At 29.4% G+C, this 21,279-nt stretch overlaps 2 protein-coding genes across 2 annotated transcripts; both read left to right on the forward strand.

The window, feature by feature from the left end:
• Positions 1-6,290: 6,290 nt before the first annotated feature.
• Positions 6,291-8,186, forward strand: LOC118044766 (cytochrome P450 71AP13). The gene is made up of 2 exons (XM_035053233.2): positions 6,291-7,202; positions 7,340-8,186. The coding sequence occupies exons 1-2, from the start codon at positions 6,291-6,293 to the stop codon at positions 7,949-7,951; spliced, it is 1,524 nt and encodes a 507-aa protein (XP_034909124.1). The 3' UTR covers positions 7,952-8,186.
• A 5,835-nt stretch (positions 8,187-14,021) lies between these two features.
• LOC118044765 (cytochrome P450 71AP13) lies at positions 14,022-15,619 on the forward strand. The gene is made up of 2 exons (XM_035053232.2): positions 14,022-15,038; positions 15,176-15,619. The coding sequence occupies exons 1-2, from the start codon at positions 14,127-14,129 to the stop codon at positions 15,617-15,619; spliced, it is 1,356 nt and encodes a 451-aa protein (XP_034909123.2). The 5' UTR covers positions 14,022-14,126.
• The last annotated feature ends 5,660 nt before the right edge of the window (positions 15,620-21,279 follow it).

Genomic DNA, 21,279 nt, shown 5'->3' on the forward strand with positions numbered 1-21,279 from the left:
TCTAGAAACCAATTGGTAAGATTTTTTTTGGATGCTGTTTTTTGTTGTATTGGGAAATTAATAATTCCTATTAATGTAAAAAAATTATTTTTAAATTATTTTTTTTAATATTTTTTTAATACATTAAAATAATTTAAAAATATTAAAAAACTATTAATTTCAAGTAAAAAAATAAAAAATTTTAATTTTTTTTTTTTAAATTCACAATGATAAACAGAACCTTGCCGTTGTGTTAAATGGGCAATGCTGTATAATTCCTAATTTCAGTGATTTGGGCTCTTTTTTTAAATTGGGCTGTTCCAATATTACAATTGTCCTAGAGTTAAATAATGCATCAACAGGGGTGATTAAAAATTGTTTTAAGCACCTTGAGGTCTTGGCCCAGCGGTGAAGAGACTTGTTCCCTTCCTTTGCATTCCTGGTTCAAACCTCATTGTGCATGCCTGTCATCCCCGCGGTGCCTTACATGCTCACTGGGTTTGCAGGATGTTCAGTGAGCCGTGGGATTAGTCGTGGTGCGCGCAAGCTGGCCCGGACACCTACGTAAATAAAAAAAAAAAAAAATTTTAGAGTTTCATAAATTTTAGAATTACAAAAATTTAATTCTTGTTAGAATTTTAAAATTTAAGATAATGTAAGTTCGTGACCCAGAATATCATATTAATCTAAAAAAAAAATTGCTTTTGCAATATACTCTGGCGCAAACATGTTTATCTGCTCAAAGTTTTAGTAGGCAATGTATTATGTTTTGCAAAAACGATTATTGGTGACAGAAGTAGAAACCCATTAATTACTTGGGTGGTTGTTCTCAACGTGCAGTGATAAATTGGAAAGACCTTACATTTAAAGGTCCGTTGCAATTTTACTATTTAACGTCAAACAATTTTACCACTTAATACCAAACGGTATAATTTGTACCCAATCGAAATTCTTCTATATATATATATATATATATATATATAATTTACACTTCCAAGTATATTTTCATAACTTCAATTTCTTTCTCGATCACAATTACTCAAAAAATTTCGATGAAATCTCTAGATGATATCTATTTCATTTATTCTCATGTATAAAGGGGTCGACCCGAGCACATAATTTACACAATAATATTATGACCTACCTGTCCAATACTCCAATTAATTTGTTGTGCTATCTCAAGATCCATGTGAAAATCAACCTGTGGCTGAAAAGATCCATGTAAAAATCAATCTTTGGCTAAAAAGATAAAGCAATCAAGCAGCTTTAAGGATGGAGAAGATATTTGTCTTGCATGAATCAATACTAGCATGGACATCGAAATTAAAAAAAAAAAAAAAAGGGTTTACTGGAAAAGAATTCACAATAACTATAACAAAAACAAGAAGTTTGTGTTTAAGCGTACATCAAGTTATCTATTGTATCGTTGACCATTCAATTAGTGGTAAATAAGTTTTGTTCATGTTATTACTTCCTAATAAAAAATAGAAACTAAAGTGGTTTCACCTATATATACAAGAGAAAAGATATTGTTTATATAAAATTTATACATATACACATACACACACATATAAATTCATTTAATTTATTATAATTTCTTTTAAGTAATACATTCTAATTTGCTTTAATAATTAATGAAGTGAAGATTGTATATCAAGAGATGAACCATTCTTATTCCAACATTGCCGAAGAAATTCAAGTGAAAATTCAAAGAAAAAGTCCAAAAATGTTAAATCAACTCCTGACTCAATTCTTAGAATGTTATATGACAGGAGAGACCGAATTTCCATTATAAAACTCATTTAATTAATAAAAAAATCAAAACTCCATCATTATATTTCAAGGTTCAATCTCTTTTTTTTTTCTAACATCACCAAAATCAACAATTATTGGGCTAGTAATGGGCTGGCAAAGTACACAATGTAATCAATGAAAACGACCCACATGCAATTTTTGTCAAAACTTGTCGTTAAACAAATTATAAGAAATACCACCCAAAAACGAAGGAAGTGCGAGATGATCCTCGTTTAGTTTCTCCTCTTTCAATTTATTTATAAATATGAAACAAGAAAATAATATTAATTTGAACATCAAGGATAAGTATAACCAATAAACTTCTTAATAAAGATCAAGATATATTCACACATCCTTAAGGTGAGTATAAGAGGCAAAGATAAAAAATAATAAAAACGAGTGTTCAAATTCTAAGTAAGAAGAGAATGCAATCATTTAAAAAAAAAAAAATAATACATAGAGAAGTGGCAATGCAACTCTCCTTGACGCCATTGTTGAAGCGTTCCAAGAATATTTCTCCATGAGATTTGTCCATCATGGCCTTTCCTGAAAGCTTTATATTATTTTATTATATACTAAGTCAATGAGATATTGATTAATGTTCAGTGTTTTGGAAGTTATTATTCTCCACCTTATAATATTACTAGAGACGGGGAAAAAACCAAGAAGAAAGGTTGTAAAACTTTCCAAAGAGATGCCGTTTTCCTTAGAATATCACCTTAAAATGATTGCTACAAGCCTCACATGAGAGAAATGCAAGATTTCCAGAGGCTCTGAATCGCCATTCGCTCGCTGATTTTAAACTGACGTGCACGTATTGGAATACGAAGCTATCAGACAAATTTCTACCTTCAATTTCCATCACCATATAGACTTTTTGAAGCTGTCAATGAGTGTATATTAAGTTTTTTTTTTTATGTGAACGTTGATATCCCACTAATATATATTTTGACTAATCAGTTTCTTACAATTATCATAAGTAAGAATCCAAAACGCATAAAATTCTATCTCACCGTAAGAAAAATGGGGTGAGATTTCATTTTCATATATATATAGAAACTCAATTAATTTTAAAATCTTTACACTGAAGAGGTGTCAATCGCCATAAACCATCGTTTGGCATTACGTTAAAATGGGGTTAGGAAAAATTTATTTTTTTTTTATTTTCTAGATGTGCTGATTCTGGAAATTATTTTTTTAAAAATAAAAAATATTATTTTAATATATTTTTTTAAAAAATTATATTTAAAAAAACAACCATTACTATATTTTTAAATATCACCTTAGTGAAATGACATGTTTATTTGTTATAAGTGTAATAGAGATTATTCTAAATAAATAAAGGTTAATAGTAATAATAATAATAAAGAATTTTAAAGGTGCACATGGATCATTTAATTTATTATAAGATTCAATGGATTCAAATTCAGATTATGATTAGCGAATAAAAAAATAATTAATTTTCTGTTGTTGATATTCAGCATTGATAAAAAGGGCAACGAGCACAACTGGACAAGAATAGCCAAGCCCAAGTTGATGATTACTTCATATGGAAAAGGCTAAAGACAACTGCAAAATGAACTGAATCAGTGCAGCTATCTACACTAGAAGGTTACAAAATAACTTAAACCATGATGATATTTAACATACGCTTTGATGTGATGACAATTATTTATTTATTAGATTTTTATTTGTGTGCTATGCTGTGGGATGGGTAAATTGTTTCTATTGAACCCGGGTTAACTTGATTAACCCATAATCCAAGATAACTCTAGAGAGAATAAAGAGGAAAAAAAAAGCTTCAAACTCCAATAACCTAAAATTAAAAAAATAATAATTTTTTTAATAAAAAACTGATGTTAAATTAGGCTAATATTACCAGTAATTTTAGTCATGACATCGAGATAACCATATAGAAAACAAAAAACAAATCTTTAACAAAAATTTTAACCATAAAAAAACTAAAAGAAACAAATGATAATCAAAACAATGAGGACCAAGTCTAGTATAAAAACTAATGAAGGACTTAATAAAAAAACTAATAAGAAAAAGCAATTAAAAGAATGATATCCAAAATTGTATAAAAAATAAAATAAAATACCGAGAGATAAAATTGAAAGAAAAAAAATTACGAAAAGGATAAAAATGAACCATTAAAAAATTCAGAACTAAATCTAAAAAAAAAACCAAGAAAATGAAAAAAAAAAAACAAAAATCAAGAAAATGAGTACCATATTTAATATAAAAAAAACAAAATTAAATGGAAAAGAATGAAATGAAAAACAAAATCTAAAAATAATAATATAAAAAGAAATAAAAAGAAAGAGAATCATAATTGAATTTTTTTTCTCCATTAATTTTTTTTATCAAAATAATACAATTTTTACTTTTTATCCGAATAAAAAATCAAGCGATTAGTTAAGAGAAAATTATGTCAACACTCGTTGATTTTTTATTGTGCCATTTTTTTTTTATCAAAATAATGTTATTTGTACTTCCTGCACAATAAAAAAATATGAATGGCCCTGGTAACCCCAATTGTTCGACCCAACCATGACCCGGGACATGATAGGGGTCGACTCTTAAGCCGAATTTTAAAAGCATGATAAAAAATATGCATCAAATATAATATAAAAATTCAATGAAATTAAACTATGAGAGATAAAATTGCCACAAAACAATTAAACAAGAAAAGAACTCAGAATAAAAGGAATTGGAATAATAAGAATGATGATCAAATTCAACAAAAAAAAAATTAAAATCAAATGATTAGGGATTAAATTGAAAAATAAAATCCATTCAAAAAAAGATTAAAGGCAAAATAAATAGGAATCAAAAGAACGAGGATCAAATTTAATTAAAAAACATAAAAAAATCAAATTTCAAGGGATGAAATTAAAAAATAAATACATCAAATTTGATACAATCAAAAGATTGAGGATCACTTTATAATTTTGTAAGGCTAACACATCTTTTGAGGTGAAGGAGAGAGGAAAGAGAGTGGAGGAGAAAAATTATCGTTGGAGCCCCTCCATGTCATGGATGTCGACATGCGCCACCCCACCGTATAGAGGGTGACGCTCTGTTTTGGATGCCACCTCAGAAGGCTACCAATGGCAACTGGGTGTCTGCATGCATCATTGCGCAGACACCTCACCATTTTGGGCTCGTGCTATGCACCAACCAACCATTTTTATTTTTAAATTATAGAAAAAAAAAAACACCCTTGACCTCACAAGATAATTGCAAAAAAACTGAGATTAAAAAACTGAAAGTACCTCCTGACCTTAAGCAAAAAAAAGTTGACCCCAGGAATTATCCGATAATTATACAATACAAAAATTATGAAAATTCAAAAATGCCTCTCTGATATTAGCTATGTCATTTGTTTTTTCAAGGGCATGAGAGTAATTAGAATATTTAAAATAATTTGCTCATTTAAAATAAATTAAATTAAAATATTAGTTTTTTTTATTTTCTAATATATATATATATATTTAATTTATTTTTCTCATTTATTTTTCCATATAGTTTTGGAAGATCATTAATTCATATTTTTTAATTTCTTAATTGATCCTAGTTTTTAACATTACAATTAGTGTTTGCTTAAAAACAATTATCTTCATGAAAAAAAAATATATGTGTGAATAAGAAAATTTTTTTTTTTATTAAAAACATACAATTTTTACTTTTTATTTCAAATTGTTATAGTTTTTCCAAACGTTTTTTTATTTAATTAACTATGATGCTAATAAAAAACAATTTTTATTGTTAAAAAAAATTACATGAATAAAAATGGATAATTTTAATGAAAAGAATACGTATATCCATAATAATTTTGTTCATTGTTTTTGTTGAAAATATTTTTTTTATGATAGTTTAATTAAATAAAAAATTAATTTCAAAAATTAATGTTGTTAAACTCAGTCATGGCTATAATCAAGGTTTTGAGGGAACCTGATTTGATTTAAGTTAATCAAAAACATCTTTATTTTCAATATTTTTTTAATAAAAAACATTAAATTGACATCACTTAAAATTTACCCGAAGTCAAACTAACTTAACCTACCCAACCCGTGATCTAAATTATAATTCTCATTGAGTTTAATATCCTTGTATCAATATTGTTTAATAAAATAAATTAAATCCACATCATTTTTTTTTTTTTTAGAAGAAAATCAAACCCCTCCTACATGGTTTACTATGAAAACCAGCTTTGATTTATTAGAGGCCGGGTCGATGGATCCCATGTTTACCCGCTAATCTTTACTAAGTTCAGTAATATCAATGAAAAATTCCTCGAAGAAGTGCGCCCACAGCTGACTAGTCTAACCTGCTCACGTTCCAAACGAATAAATGGTGTTTGAGAGCAAGTAGCACATCCACTCTACCAAGGATAGAGATTTGTTTCTTGCAAAACTTCAGTCATATCACTTCCTATAAAGGGGTTTGTCTCTGTTTAATTTGTGGTATCAACACTACAAGCCACTTGAATTGTTAAGAGAAAAGATCCATCAATGGCTTTACTACAATGGCTGAAAGAATGCTCCAAACCTACCTTGTTCGTTGTAACTATTTTTCTAGTAGTAGTGCTCAAGTTTCTCATGAAGGAGAAGCTGAGAAAGAGGAAGCTCAATCTCCCACCAAGCCCTGCAAAATTGCCAATCATTGGTAACCTTCACCAGCTTGGTAATATGCCTCACATCTCTCTCCGAGGGCTTGCCAAGAAGTACGGTCCCATCATTTTCTTACAGCTTGGGGAGATCCCAACTGTAGTGATTTCATCAGCTGGATTGGCAAAAGAAGTCCTGAAAACTCATGATCTTGTACTCTCCAGCCGTCCGCAGCTCTTTTCTGCCAAACACTTGTTCTATGGTTGCACTGATATTGCTTTTGCTCCTTACGGTGCTTACTGGAGGAATGTGAGAAAAATTTGCATACTTGAGCTGCTCAGTGCCAAGCGTGTCCATTGGTACAGCTTTGTTAGAGAAGAAGAAGTTGCTCGCTTGATTCGTCGGATTGCGGAATCTTCTCCTGGCATCACCAATCTAAGCTCGATGATTGCACTATATGCCAATGATGTTCTTTGTCGGGTTGCGCTGGGAAGGGATTTCTCTGGAGGAGGAGAGTATGATCGGCACGGGTTCCAAAAGATGCTTGACAATTTTCAAGCATTGCTTGGAGGATTCAGTCTTGGAGACTATTTTCCTTCGATGGAGTTTGTGCACAGTCTAACTGGAATGAAATCAAAACTCCAGTACACCTTCAGACAGTTTGATCAGTTCTTCGATGAGGTGATAGCTGAGCACTGCAGTTCTAAGGGAAAACAAGAGGAGAAGAAGGACCTTGTTGACGTTCTACTTGATATTCAGAAGGATGGATCTTCTGAAATTCCTCTCACCATGGACAACATTAAAGCTGTCATCTTGGTCAGTGAAGATTTTATTGGTCTAGTTATACCTTCAAGGCTTCAACTTCAGTGTTCCAAGCATCAAATTACTTGTAGCTGAGTTCATTTGCACATACTTTACAGCTAAAGGGTATACTTATTGTTCTATTGTTGCAGGACATGTTTGCTGCGGGAACAGATACCACCTTCATAACCCTTGATTGGGCAATGACAGAGCTTATCATGAATCCTCATGTCATGGAGAAAGCACAAGCTGAAGTACGAAGTGTTGTCGGAGACAGAAGAGTGGTGCAAGAGAGTGATCTGCCCCGGCTGAACTACATGAAAGCTGTTATCAAAGAGATCTTCCGGTTACATCCTGCCGCTCCAGTTTTGGTCCCAAGAGAAGCTTTAGAAGATGTTGCAATTGATGGCTACAACATTCCAGCTAAAACTCGGATTTATGTCAATGTCTGGGGAATGGGGAGGGATCCAGAACTGTGGGAAAATCCTGAAACTTTCGAACCAGAAAGATTTAAGGGCAGCGGTATAGATTTCAAGGGGCAAGATTTTGAGCTGATACCATTTGGAGCAGGTAGAAGAAGCTGCCCAGCCATCACATTTGGAGTCGCAACCGTTGAAATTGCTTTGGCTCAACTCCTCCACAGCTTTGATTGGAAGCTTCCTCCTGGTCTCGAAGCAAAGGATATAGACAATACAGAAGCTTTTGGCATCTCAATGCACAGGACAGTTCCCCTGCAAGTCATTGCAAAACCACACTTCGATTGACCCAAGAAGTGTCAGGATTTAATTAGTCTGTCTACTAGAATCTGTAATTTTCTTTCCGAATAAAAGTTACTACTTGTGGTTTGCTTGTAAAAAGAAAGCAGAACTTCGGCGCGACTTAACTCCTGCCTTAGTCCTTGCTGCTGGAACTTGGACACTAGAATCAGTTATAAGTTGTGTCACCTTTGAGCTTCAATCAATCATAATACTGCAAGGACAAAATGTTTGTCTCTGAGAACTGCTCATTTCCTCTTGTCAGATAAATAAATAAGAAAGAAAAACCATTTTCCTTCATCAAATGCATTCTTTGGCTCAACAAATGGGATAAAGACAAAGGGGTTCATACCAAACGAATGTCTACGATGCAGCAAGTAGATGCCTGATCTGCTTTGCCTTGGAACCAGATAGACTTGACATTTTAAAAAAGAAAGGAAGCACCATCCATGACATTGAGCACTGTTTTTGGATAGTGGTTATAGAGACACATAATTCAGAGCATATACATCATCTTACAAGGAAGAAACCCATGCCTAGATACAACAGGATTGGACATTAAAGGCATGATATGGAGGTATGTGCTTGGGCATTCTAAACTACTCTTGGTTTAAAAAATGGGATACCATTCAATCTCATATGTCACTAAGAACGCAAAAAACATGCTCTCTGGTGAATCAATCAACTGCATTCAAGCTCAACTCAATGTGATCTTATATCCTGATAAACAAGGCATCTGCAACAAGAAATACTCCAACCTGTGCTGGAAACAAAGACATTAATATCCTATTAATCTAAAAACTCCAATCCTGTAATAGCATTGAAGGGCTTGAACTCACGATCATTTAAAAGTAAATTCAAAATCTAATTAGTCCAGTTATTTCTTAAGATTAACTGTTTTTTTTTATGCATATAGGGATAATAAAGATGTGAAACTATTTATTTGTTTATGATTGTGTTTTTAGTTTCTAAGATGTTATTCTCTTTATCAGGTTGTGTGATGTAAGATTAATTAGCGACAAAGCTTCATATTTGTTATTTATGACTGCTTTGCGCTAACCATCATATATGTCTTTGATGCCTTTTTTTAACTTGTATAAATATACAAATGAGGAATAATTAATCTACAAAAATCATCAACTTCTTACACATCTGTATTTCTATTGTGTTTTTTTAAAAAACAGTGTTGTTGACCATTTTTATTTGTATAAGTGTTAAATAATTAATCCACAAAACTCGTCAACTTTTTATCCACAAAATACTAGATGTTTTTTTTAGAGTATGTTTAGTAGTGTGATTGCTTTTAAAGTGTTTTTTCAATCTTAAATATATTAAAATAATATTTTTTTTTATTTTTAAAAAATTATTTTTGATATCAACGTATAAAAATGATATAAAAACAAAAAATAATATTAATTTGAAATAAAAAAAAATAATTTTTTTTAAAATAGTTTTAAAACGTAAAAATAAACAGGATCTTAAAACTACATGTTATCACCATTTTCTGTGTATGTATACATGTGTAAACAATGTTTTTTAACACAGTAAAAGCTGCATCTGTGAAATTTTTTTTCTCATCAATTTTGCTTTAAACTCTCCAGGTAGTTAAGTTGATGAAATCTTTTTGATGAATGAACGATAATATTTACTTAGTGCCATAAATTTTGTGGGGTGTTATATATATAAAGACAAAAAAAAAATTGTATACACCATGATTTTGTTAATTGTGAAATCGTGTGTTGTGATATCATTTATTTTAACTGTCATTATTTGCAGATATATACTTTTGTGTCTGTAAATATTTTTTATATATTTTTGTGTTTAATTGTGAATAGCGCCGGTCAAGGTGATCCTGTATGTATAGATTTAAATTGCATGAACAACACCTTTCCGTTCCTGAAAAATAAAATGCATTTAAAACCTAATTTTTTAAAATAAATCATGAATGACTCAAAATATTATAGCATAAGAATAAATTTTGAAAAAAATAAATAATTGTAATATTTCGTATGAAAGAATACTTTAAGAATATATTTTTTTTAAAACAACTAACTCAGATTGAATCTCAAAACATTTTCAATTTGGGAAGTTTTAATTCCCTGAAATGACGAATTCTTTATCTTCCCGAACATTTTCCAACCACAAATCACATTTCCCGAGCCTCTGCAGCGTCCACCAAAAGAAGAAGTTAGTGTTCACAAGGGGATGAATAAAGCCTTGAGAAGAGTGGCAATGCAACTCTCCTTGACGCCATTGTTGAGCGTTCCAAGAATATTTCTCCATGAGATTATGACCTTTCCTGAAAGCTTTTTACTATTTTATTATATACCAAGTCAATGAGATATTGATGAAGTGAGAAATGAGTGATGTTCAGTGTTTTGGAAGTCATTATTCTGCACCTTATATTTCTAGAGACGGGGTAAAAACAAGAAGAAAGGTTGTAAAATTTTCCAACGACATGTCATTTTCCTTAGAATATCACCTTAAGATGATTGCACCAAACGTCACATGAGTGAAATGCAAGATTCCCAGAGGCTGTGTATCCCCAGTCGTTCGCTGATTTGAACACTGACGTGCATGTATTGGAAAACGAAGCTACGAGACAAATTTCTACCTTCAATTTCCATCACCTTATAGACTTTTTGAAGCTGTCAATGACGTTTCTAGTCTGTTCCTTGCATTATCACCGGTGAGATTAATAATAATAGTAAAGAATTTTAAAAGTTCACAATAAATTGGACCATTTAATTAATTATAAGATTCAATATTCAGATTATGATCGAATGAATAAAAAAAATTAATTTTCAATTGTTGATATTCAACATTTTATCTTTTGAAGGATGTGGAAGTTGTCAAGTAAAGATAGGAACAGAATGTGTAAAGGAAGCAACGAGCACATCTGGAGACTGAAATATGAAATTGTTTTTTAAAGTATTTTTTATATGAAAATATATTAAAATAGTATTTTTTATTATTATTTTTAAAAAATTATTTTTAGCATTAATGCATTAAAATGATTTAAAATATAAAAAAATATTAATTTAAGATAAAAATATAAAAAAAAATTAATTTTATTAAAAAAATTTAAAATACAAAACTAAACAGTACTAATATATATATATATATATAAAAGATAAAGACAATGATGGCCATCACAGAGATGGCTAATAGGGCCTCCTCTGCGAAAAAGATCTGAATCAGTGTAGCTATATTTAGATGGTTACAACTTACAAGAGAACCTAAATCATGATGATATTTAACATATGCACAGGCTGACAATTATTTATTTATTTGATTTTTTTTGTGTGCCAGTAGAATGGATAAATTTTTTCTAACAAAAAATTTATTTAAATGATGATAATATAAAAAACCTAAGTTAACTTGATTAATTCATAATTTATAATAAACTAAAAAGGAAGGAAAAAAAAAAAAACTCAAGCTCCAATAGTTTAAAGTCAAAAGATGAAATAAAAAAATTAAAATAAAAAATCAAAATGAAATCAGGCTAATCTTTAAAACTTGTAAAAAAAAACCAAAATTAAATCATGAGACCGAGATGACCATATAAAAGATAAAAAACAATCTCAAAAAAAAAATAATCTTAATCATTAATTTTTTTTAAAAAATAGCAATCATAACAATGAAGATTAAATCTAGTATAAAAACTAGTAAAGAACTTAATCGGAAAAAAAATTGATAAAAAAAAGAGTAATTAAACCAAAATTTTATATATGTAAAAAATCAAATACCGAGAGACAAAATTGAATGAAAAAACAAATTAAAAAAAACATAAAAAAATGAGCAATTAAAAAAAATAAGAACTAAATCTAAAAAAAATGAAATAAAAAAACAAGAAAATGATTAAAAAAAAATCATGAGAATGAGTATCATATTTAATATAAAAACAAAACAAAATCAAAAGAAAATGATGAAACTTTAAAAAAAAAAACAATCTAAACAAAAAATCAATAAAAAAGGATCATAATTCGAATGATTTTCTGCATTATTTTTTTATCAAAATAATACAATTTTTACTTTTTAGCTAAAAAAAAAAATCAAACGATTAGTTAGGGGAAAACCATGTCAACACTTGTTGATTTTGTTTTGCTATTTTTTTTTTATCAAAATAATGTCATTTTTACTTCCCGCATAATAAAAAATCTTATTGATCCTGGTAAACCTAGTTATTCAACCCAACCCGTTACCCGGGACATGACGGTGTAGACTCCCGAGCCGAGTTTTAAATGCATAATAAAAAATAAGCACCAAATATAATATGAAAATTCAATGAAATTAAACAATGAGATATAAAATTGCCACAAAATAATCAAACAAGAAGTTAAATCAAAATAAAAGAAATTACAAACATAAAAATAAAGATCAAATTGAAGAAAAAATAAATTAAAATCAAATGATTAAGGATTAAATCAAAAAATAAAATTCAATCAGAAAAGATTAAAAGTAAAATAAATAGAAAGATTAAGAATTTCAAACAATGCTAGCAATTGAAAAACAAGTTTTTGTTAGAACAAACAAGATATGCATTAATAAGAAAATGAACTTAATTACATTTTTCCTACTCTTTTCTATTTCTATGGTTACATTTTTTTTACAAACCTTCATTTTAATTGCTGATGCCTTTTATTCAAAAAACATACTAAAATAAAAAAAATATATTTTTGTTTTTAAAAAAAATTAAGATTTTTCACAATAATATTATCAATTGCTTTATAAATAACTATGTATTGGTTGTATATGTAGAATATTTAAAATAATATGTTAATTAATAATAAATTAAAACAAAATATTAGTTTTTTTATTTTCTAATTATATATTTGTTATATATATATTATTTATTTTTTCCATATAGTTTTGGAAGATCATCAATTCATATTTTTTTTAATTTATTAATTGATGCTAGTTTTCACGATTACAATTAGTGCTTGCTTTAAAACAATTCTCTTCATTAAAAAAAAACATGTTTTTTGTCAAAAGTGAAAAACAAATATGTGTGAATAAGAAAATGTATTTTTTTTTTATTAAAAACATACTTTTTTTAACTTTTCCTTTCACATTTTTATAGTTTTTCCAAATTGTTTTTTAGTTGTTGTTTTTTATTTAATTATCTATAATGCTAATAAAAAAACAATTTTTGTTGTTAAAAAAAATTACATGAATAAAAAAATTAGTCATTATCATGATTAAAGTCACATGTTAAGCCGGTTCATCTAAGTAAATTCAAAGCATTATTATTTTAATATAATTTTTTATAAAAAATCATTAAATTAGAATCATTTTAAATTGACCTGATTAAACTAGTTTAATATTGTTATCCAACCCTTATCATTGAGTTCAATAATTTTATTTTAATATTGTTGGATAAAAAAATTAAATCAATATCAATTCTATTTTTTTTTAGAAAAAGAATCAAACCCTTCCTACATGGTTTATTTTGAAAGCCAGCTTGATTTAGAGTCCGGGTCGATAGATCTATGTTTACCCGGTAATTTTTTACTAAGTTGAGTAATATTAAAGAAAAAATTCCTCGCTGTAGTCCTCCCGCAACTGACTAGTCTACCCTGTTCATGTTCCAAACTAATAAATGGTCTTTGAGAGAAGGTAACACATCCACTCTACCAAGGATAGGGCTTTGTTTCTCGCAACACCATTATCTAAAATTTATATAAAAAAACTAACATACAATTTATATTATTTTTTAATATATTTTTTTAATTAAAAATCTTTTTGAACTTAAAATTTACATAAATTCATTACTATCTTATATTTAATTTTTATCAAATAAATAAAAATAATAAAATTTAAACTCGTGACAGCTTAATCATCAATATTATAATATTATGTCAAAGAACCATCTTAACCCAATAACTTAAACTATTAAATAAAAATTTAAAATATAATTTATATTATTTTATAACAAATTTAAATTATATCACTTCCTAATACAGGGCTTGTCTCTATTTAGGCTGTGGTATCATCACTACAAACCACTAAAAAAGCAGGTAGTCCGTACACTCCACCAAGGATAAGGATTTGTTTCTTGCAAAAACTAGTACCTAAATTTCAGTCGTATCACTTCCTATGAAGGGGTTTGTCTCTGTTTAGCTTGTGGTATCAACACTAACCCACTCAAACCACTTCAATTGTCAAGGGAAAAGATCCATCAATGGCTTTACTACAATGGCTGAAAGAATGCTCCAAACCTACCTTGTTCGTTGTAACTATTTTTCTAGCAGCAGTGCTCAAGTTTCTCATGAAGGAGAAGCTGAGAAAGAGGAAGCTCAATCTCCCACCAAGCCCTGCAAAATTGCCAATCATTGGTAACCTTCACCAGCTTGGTAATATGCCTCACATCTCTCTCCAAGGGCTTGCCAAGAAGTATGGTCCCATCATTTTCTTACAGCTTGGGGAGATCCCAACTGTAGTGATTTCATCAGCTGGATTGGCAAAAGAAGTCCTGAAAACACATGATCTTGTACTCTTTAGCCGTCCGCAGCTCTTTTCGGCCAAACACTTGTTCTATGGTTGCACTGATATTGCTTTTGCTCCTTACGGTGCTTACTGGAGGAATGTAAGGAAAATTTGCATACTTGAGCTGCTCAGTGCCAAGCGTGTCCATTGGTACAGCTTTGTTAGAGAAGAAGAACTTGCTCGCTTGATTCGTCGGATTGCGGAATCTTCTCCTCGCATCACCAATCTAAGCTCGATGATTGCACTATATGCCAATGATGTTCATTGTCGGGTTGCGCTGGGAAGGGATTTCTCTGGAGGAGGAGAGTATGATCGTCACGGGTTCCAAAAGATGCTTGACGATTATCAAGCACTGCTTGGAGGATTCAGTCTTGGTGACTATTTTCCTTCGATGGAGTTTGTGCACAGTCTAACTGGAATGAAATCGAAGCTCCAGTACACCTTCAGACGCTTTGATCAGTTCTTCGATGAGGTGATAGCTGAGCACCGCAGTTCTAAGGGAAAACAAGAGGAGAAGAAGGACCTTGTGGACGTTCTACTTGAGATTCAGAAGGATGGATCTTCTGAAATTCCTCTCACCATGGATAACATTAAAGCTGTCATCTTGGTCAGTGAAGATTTTATTGGTCTAGTTATACCTTCAAGGCTTCAACTTCAGTGTTCCAAGCATCAAATTACTTGTAGATGAGTTCCTTTGCACATACTTTACAGCTAAAGGATATAATTATTGTTCTATTGTTGCAGGACATGTTTGCTGCGGGAACAGATACCACCTTCATAACCCTTGATTGGGCAATGACAGAGCTTATCATGAATCCTCATGTCATGGAGAAAGCACAAGCTGAAGTACGAAGTGTTGTCGGAGACAGAAGAGTGGTGCAAGAGAGTGATCTGCCCCGGCTGAACTACATGAAAGCTGTTATCAAAGAGATCTTCCGGTTACATCCTGCCTCTCCAGTTTTAGTCCCAAGAGAAGCTTTAGAAGATGTTGTAATTGATGGCTACAACATTCCAGCTAAAACTCGGATTTATGTCAATGTCTGGGGAATGGGGAGGGATCCAGAACTGTGGGAAAATCCTGAAACTTTCGAACCAGAAAGATTTATGGGCAGCGGTATAGATTTCAAGGGGCAAGATTTTGAGCTGATACCATTTGGAGCAGGCAGAAGAATCTGCATTCACCAATAAATGAAAATGAAAAAAGGTAAAAGGAATCTGCATTCACCAATCTGCATTCACCAATATTGTGCAAGATAAAAGATCCCAATAAATGAAAATGAAAAAAGGGTGAAAAAAATAAAATAAAATGATCCAATTACCAGTTTGTAAAAGAACAAGCAGCACATGAGTCAATAATGGAAGATATCAGCATTCACCAAGAACGTAAGACTGACCTCCACACCGCGACATTACAAGTGATTTCAATGATAGTAACAGAAAGTGATTGGCTATTACGAAATTTACAATGACAAGAACTAGTTAGTCATCAAATAAAATATGAGTGACGAACTATGTTAGAATTCCAGAATTTGGTTTTGACAAAAAAAAAAACAGAGAAAGCATCGCGTGTAAAGCTATTGTACCTTTCTCCGTTCCAAGGAGGGACGAACATTAAATAGAGTTTTTTTTAGAAAGTTGAATTGCATACTGTCACAGGGCTCCTGCAATGAAGAGGATCGAAGGAGATCAGGGGAGAAATAATTCAAATGGGTGACCATGGGGTGCTAGCAGCTGTTTGGTTAAAGAAAAAAGAAATATACTGTTCATTGGCTCCTTTTTTTTTTTTTTTTTTTGCGTTAGAAATGCTGTATTTGAAAAGAAAGAATTCCTTGTTTTTTTTAATATTCACATTAATTGTATTATTCAATAAATAATGCAATTAACATGAACAGTGTAAAATAATTGCATTGTTCACTTAAAAAATAGTAAACAGTGCAATTCTCTTGTACTGTTCACTTGCATTATATGAACACTTTTTTTTATATAGTGTTATTTTTTTTTTGTAGTGTTTTTTTTTTAAAAGTAGTTTAGAGTGAATTTTATACATGATAATATTTTATCTAATTTTATTACACGCTAAAAAAATTATGGAAACTATAGTTCTTATCGGATGCATTTCTTACGTAATGGAATTATAGATGGTTTCATGAAATAATAAAAAATATTTTATATAAAGTATGATTTATTTTATGATATAATAGCAATAGTTAAATCCATAATATTTAAATTAAAAATCGTCAATATTAATATATATTTTTTAAAATTATTTTATAATCTCAATTTTAAAAGCATTCTTAACCAAACACATTAAACTACTTTTTCTTCAACGTTAATTTCAACCACAGTTTTAAACGCCTATTTTTTTCAAACCAACCTCAACTAAAAGTACTTTTTATAAAATAATTTTTTTCAAACCACGACCACAACAGCTACCGTAATACCAAACACACTCAACTTGCTGCGTTTTGTTACAGAAGATATGTTTGGTATTTCCGTAGTTTTTATGATTATGATATATATATATATATATATATTTTTTTATGACAAGTATTTTTAGTTGAGGTTGATTTGATATTTATAAGAGTATTTGAAAATACGGGCTAACCTGTATTTTAAAAAAATTCAATTTTTTTAGTTAAAAATTAATTTTTTTGTATGTTTTAGATCGTTTTGATGCACTAATCTCAAAAATGATTTAAAAAAAATATTTTGATATTTTTCAAAATGAAAAGCACTTTGAAAAACAACTACAACCACACTTCTAAACAGGAGATTGCTTAAAACTATGGTTAAAATTGAGGTTGAATAAAAAGTAGTTTAATATGCTTTTCAAATTGAGGTTATAAAATAACTAATATATATATATATATATATATATATATATATAGATGGTTTTTAATTTAAATATTGTAGATTTTAACTACCATTATTACATTATTAAATAAATAATACTTTATATCAAATATTTTTTATCGTTCTATTAACTTATCTATAATTTCATTATGTATAAAATTCATCTGATAAGAACTATAATTTTCATGGTTTTTTTTAGCGTGCAACAAAATCAGGTAAAATATCATCAGAAATAAAATTAGAATTGTGATCAAATTCTGCAAATGCTACTTCATCATGCAATCTCCTTCTAATTTACATGTATTATTAAATAATATTAAACACTAATTTTTCGAGTAAAACACGATTAAAAAAATGGTTTTTTTTACCAGGTTGAACGCGGGCCAATGAACACTGGAGACAATGTTCACGTGAACAGTGCAAAGTGAATTAATTCACTTTGCACAAACACGGCAGGAAGGGAGAAGCAGATTGATGTTGCTTTTGGCTAACCCGTGTTTGAAACGTAAATTATGGTGGGTCCCACACACAATAAATAACGTTTGTCATTTTCCAAACATTTTGCTTATGTGGTTTGCTTCAAATGCAGAAGTAACCATGAAAACAAACACGCTCTTAACAAGATAGGTGGCATGCGGTATATTGATAAATAATACAATAATTATTGTAATGGCAGTTAAAAATTAAATTTGTGATTATTTTAATATTCAAATTAGATTTGATAGCCTATTAGATTTAAGTAAATTGAACCTGATGATAATAATATACCCAAGTTATTTAGATTTGGAGTCTCTAACAAATCCAAATAATTTGGATTTGGCTAGCGCTTCTAAAGGACCCATCTTATGTGGGTTTGCCTTTACTACGGACCTAAATTACTTGAGTTTGATATCTTTACCATACCTAAATTTCTAGGGTCTGGTGCCCCTAATAATAATAATAATAATAATATTAATAATGATATTAAAATTATCTTAACTAAGTTTATATAGTTTTTAATTCTTTCAAATTAAATTTATGATTTTTCTTCAACAACAATAATATATTTTTTAAAAATTTATTATTAATAATAACAATAATAATTATTTTTTACCCTTCAAATAAAATCTATGGTTTTTTCAGTAGTAATAATATTTTTTTCAAATTTATTAATAATAATAATAATAATAATAATAAATATGCCTGACCCAAGTTCTTATAATTTTTAATTTTACTCTTCAAATCAAATATATGGTTTTTCTTTAATAGTAATATTTTTTAAAAAAATTTACTAATATTATTATTAATAAAAAAAGATGATAAGAATAATACCACTAATAATAACAACAACAACAATAACAATAAAAATAATTTTTAATTTTATCATTTAAATCAAATATATGGTTTTTTCTCAATAATAATAATATTTATTTTTTAAAATTTATTAATAATTATATTAAAAATACTAATAATCATGAAAATAATAATATTTATAATAATAATATTAACCATATCCAATCTAAGTTTGAAAGAGTTTGCTTGCTCTGGAGGAGAGGGAAATGGAATATTGAAAGGGAAATTTGGGTTTCAAACTTAAGGCTAAAAAGAAGAGGAATTGAAGGTGTTTGGTGAGGTAATTGTGATTGTTTTAAAAAATATTTTTTTATTAAAAAATATATTGAAATTAATTTTTTAAAATTATTTTTGATATAGTGTATCTAAAAATATATAATAAAATTTAAATTTGAAAAAATAAAATAAAATTTAAATTTTTTTAAAGCGCAAAAACTAACTGGGTTAAGGGGAAGGCGTAGGTAAAGGAAATTGGTGTTTGGAGAGAACGAAAATGTACTGGGGAAGGGAAGAAAGTGACAGTAAAGAAAACCAGGCAAGGCAGAGGAAAAAACTAAACTATTTTTTTTTTTTAGTGAACCAAAAAGGAAAGCAAACTTCTTATAATATAAATGCACATACTAGATTTGCCAACATTCTTTTAATATGTTTTTATGTTAGAAATCTTGTTTTTGTAGTATATCAGAGAATATAAATGAAAAATACTTACATCTATATAAATAGTAGAATGTAAAATTTATATAATAAAAAAAATAATCCAAGTGTTCAAATATCAAGAGAATCGAGGTGAGTTGTTTTTTATTAAGGGTATATTTAAAATTATAATAATTATTACGGTTTAAAGTTATTTTTATTTAGAAATATATCAAAATAATAATTTTTTTAAAAATTATTTTAAATATTAATATATTAAAATAATTTGAAAATATAAAAAAATTAATTTAAAGTAAAAAAAAATTAAATTTTAAACATGATAACTAAACAGTGAAATCATATAAATAATATAGATGATAGTGGTGATTATAGTAATAATTTTATGATTATTGTTGATGGCATTAATAATAGTTTAATAAAAGCCAGATGATTTTCCAGCCCTTTGTTCATAATAGTCACTGAGAACCTGTTTGGTAACGTGGAAGCGTCCACGTTTCTAGCGTTTCACTTGTGCAAGCTGTTTGGTTTAACAACAACCACCGTTTTAAAACTCCATGGGGCCCACAAAAATTGAGTTTCAAACGCAGGGTAAACAAAAGCATGTGAGGGCTGCTTTTTACCGTTGCTGCTGTTCAGAAAACGCAGCAAACTTTACCAAAAAATTAATTCCACACCAAAAAATTAATTTCACCCTATCTATCCTCAACTACACACCATCGTCTCCCCTCTTCTGCAATATTCGTCCCTGAGCTCCCGATCCACAGCTGCCTTCTTCTCAAAAAATTAGTTCTCCTCCTCGCGATTAAACACACCCACACACTCTTTTCATTCTCAAGACAAATGGTAAAAGAGAGATAGAGAGAGAAGGAGAGAGTTGAGCTTCTTCCTCATCATCTCTCTTGGCGGCGAGGGAGAGAGATAGTTTACTGCTGTTTTAAACAAGGTTAGACATCACTTATTAATCCTGCTTTTGTTTGATTGATTGTGATTCGTCGTCCATTCTCTAATAAAGACACGAATTGGTTGTTAGCCGACTGTAGATCAAGCCCATCTGCCACCGATCTGCTGTCATGATGAACTCATCTCGCGTTTGAAGAAGACATGCACTGACCCAAGTAATTTTATTCCCACTTGACCTAAAAAAATGTTTAGATCATGTTGTATCAGCTTAAACTAACTGTTTTCCCTAACAAAAATGTGCTCTTCTTGTGACTTTTATTTGCAGAACCAACGAGATCATCGAAATATTATCTTCCTGGAAAGCTCAAGCAGAAGCATCTTACGAGGCTCATTCTTGGTTGCACACAAAATTACCAAGTTAGTTGCTCTGTATCGGTTCAACAATTATTGTATCTGTCTCATTGGAAATTTTGCATGTGATTGTGGTTCTGCATGGTGTTCAAATTTGACATGTGAATATTTGCTTACACTTTTATGCATACATAGGCATAAATACATTTGATATCCTGTTGAAGACTTTTGGTTTTGATGTGGGTTTTTTTTTAAATGGAGCTAGCCGGTCATTATCTTCATTGTCTCTGCTAAAATTGAATTTTAATCTCTTATGTCATGCATTACTTTATTTTTCTCCAGGTTTTTGTTTGTTTTTTCAAATTACTTGTGTTTATGAAATGTGTCATGTTTCTAAACTAATATATATTGTCAAAATTAACATAAGGATCTATTTTTTATTAACAACAAATAGTTTGAGGTACTCAAATTAAAAAAATAAATTCATGGATTAAGTTTAGTTTGACTCAAATTCAGTATATATATATATTTTTTAATTTAGCCAACTTACTATTTTAGATTCCATTCTTGAGGAGTTAGTCTCTTTTGCTGTAGTTTTAGACTAAAAATCGAGTTGACTATTTATTCAATCTCTTATCACTATTTTTTTGTTTTCTTGTCACCAAACACAATTGAGATACAGTCTTATCTGTTGTTAGTTAGATTTCCTTCCGAATTGAATTTGTTTTGAAGCTGAAATTATTTTTATTTTTTTTGCA

Source organism: Populus alba, chromosome 12 (assembly GCF_005239225.2).
Source record: "Populus alba chromosome 12, ASM523922v2, whole genome shotgun sequence".
Classification (NCBI taxonomy): Eukaryota; Viridiplantae; Streptophyta; class Magnoliopsida; order Malpighiales; family Salicaceae; genus Populus; species Populus alba.

Coding starts and splice junctions, on each gene's coding strand:
- LOC118044766 (XM_035053233.2), top strand. CDS start 6,291: ATGGCTTTACTACAATGGCTGAAAGAATGCTCCAAACCTACCTTGTTC. Junction 7,203..7,339: donor ACATTAAAGCTGTCATCTTG/GTCAGTGAAGAT, acceptor CTATTGTTGCAG/GACATGTTTGCTGCGGGAAC.
- LOC118044765 (XM_035053232.2), top strand. CDS start 14,127: ATGGCTTTACTACAATGGCTGAAAGAATGCTCCAAACCTACCTTGTTC. Junction 15,039..15,175: donor ACATTAAAGCTGTCATCTTG/GTCAGTGAAGAT, acceptor CTATTGTTGCAG/GACATGTTTGCTGCGGGAAC.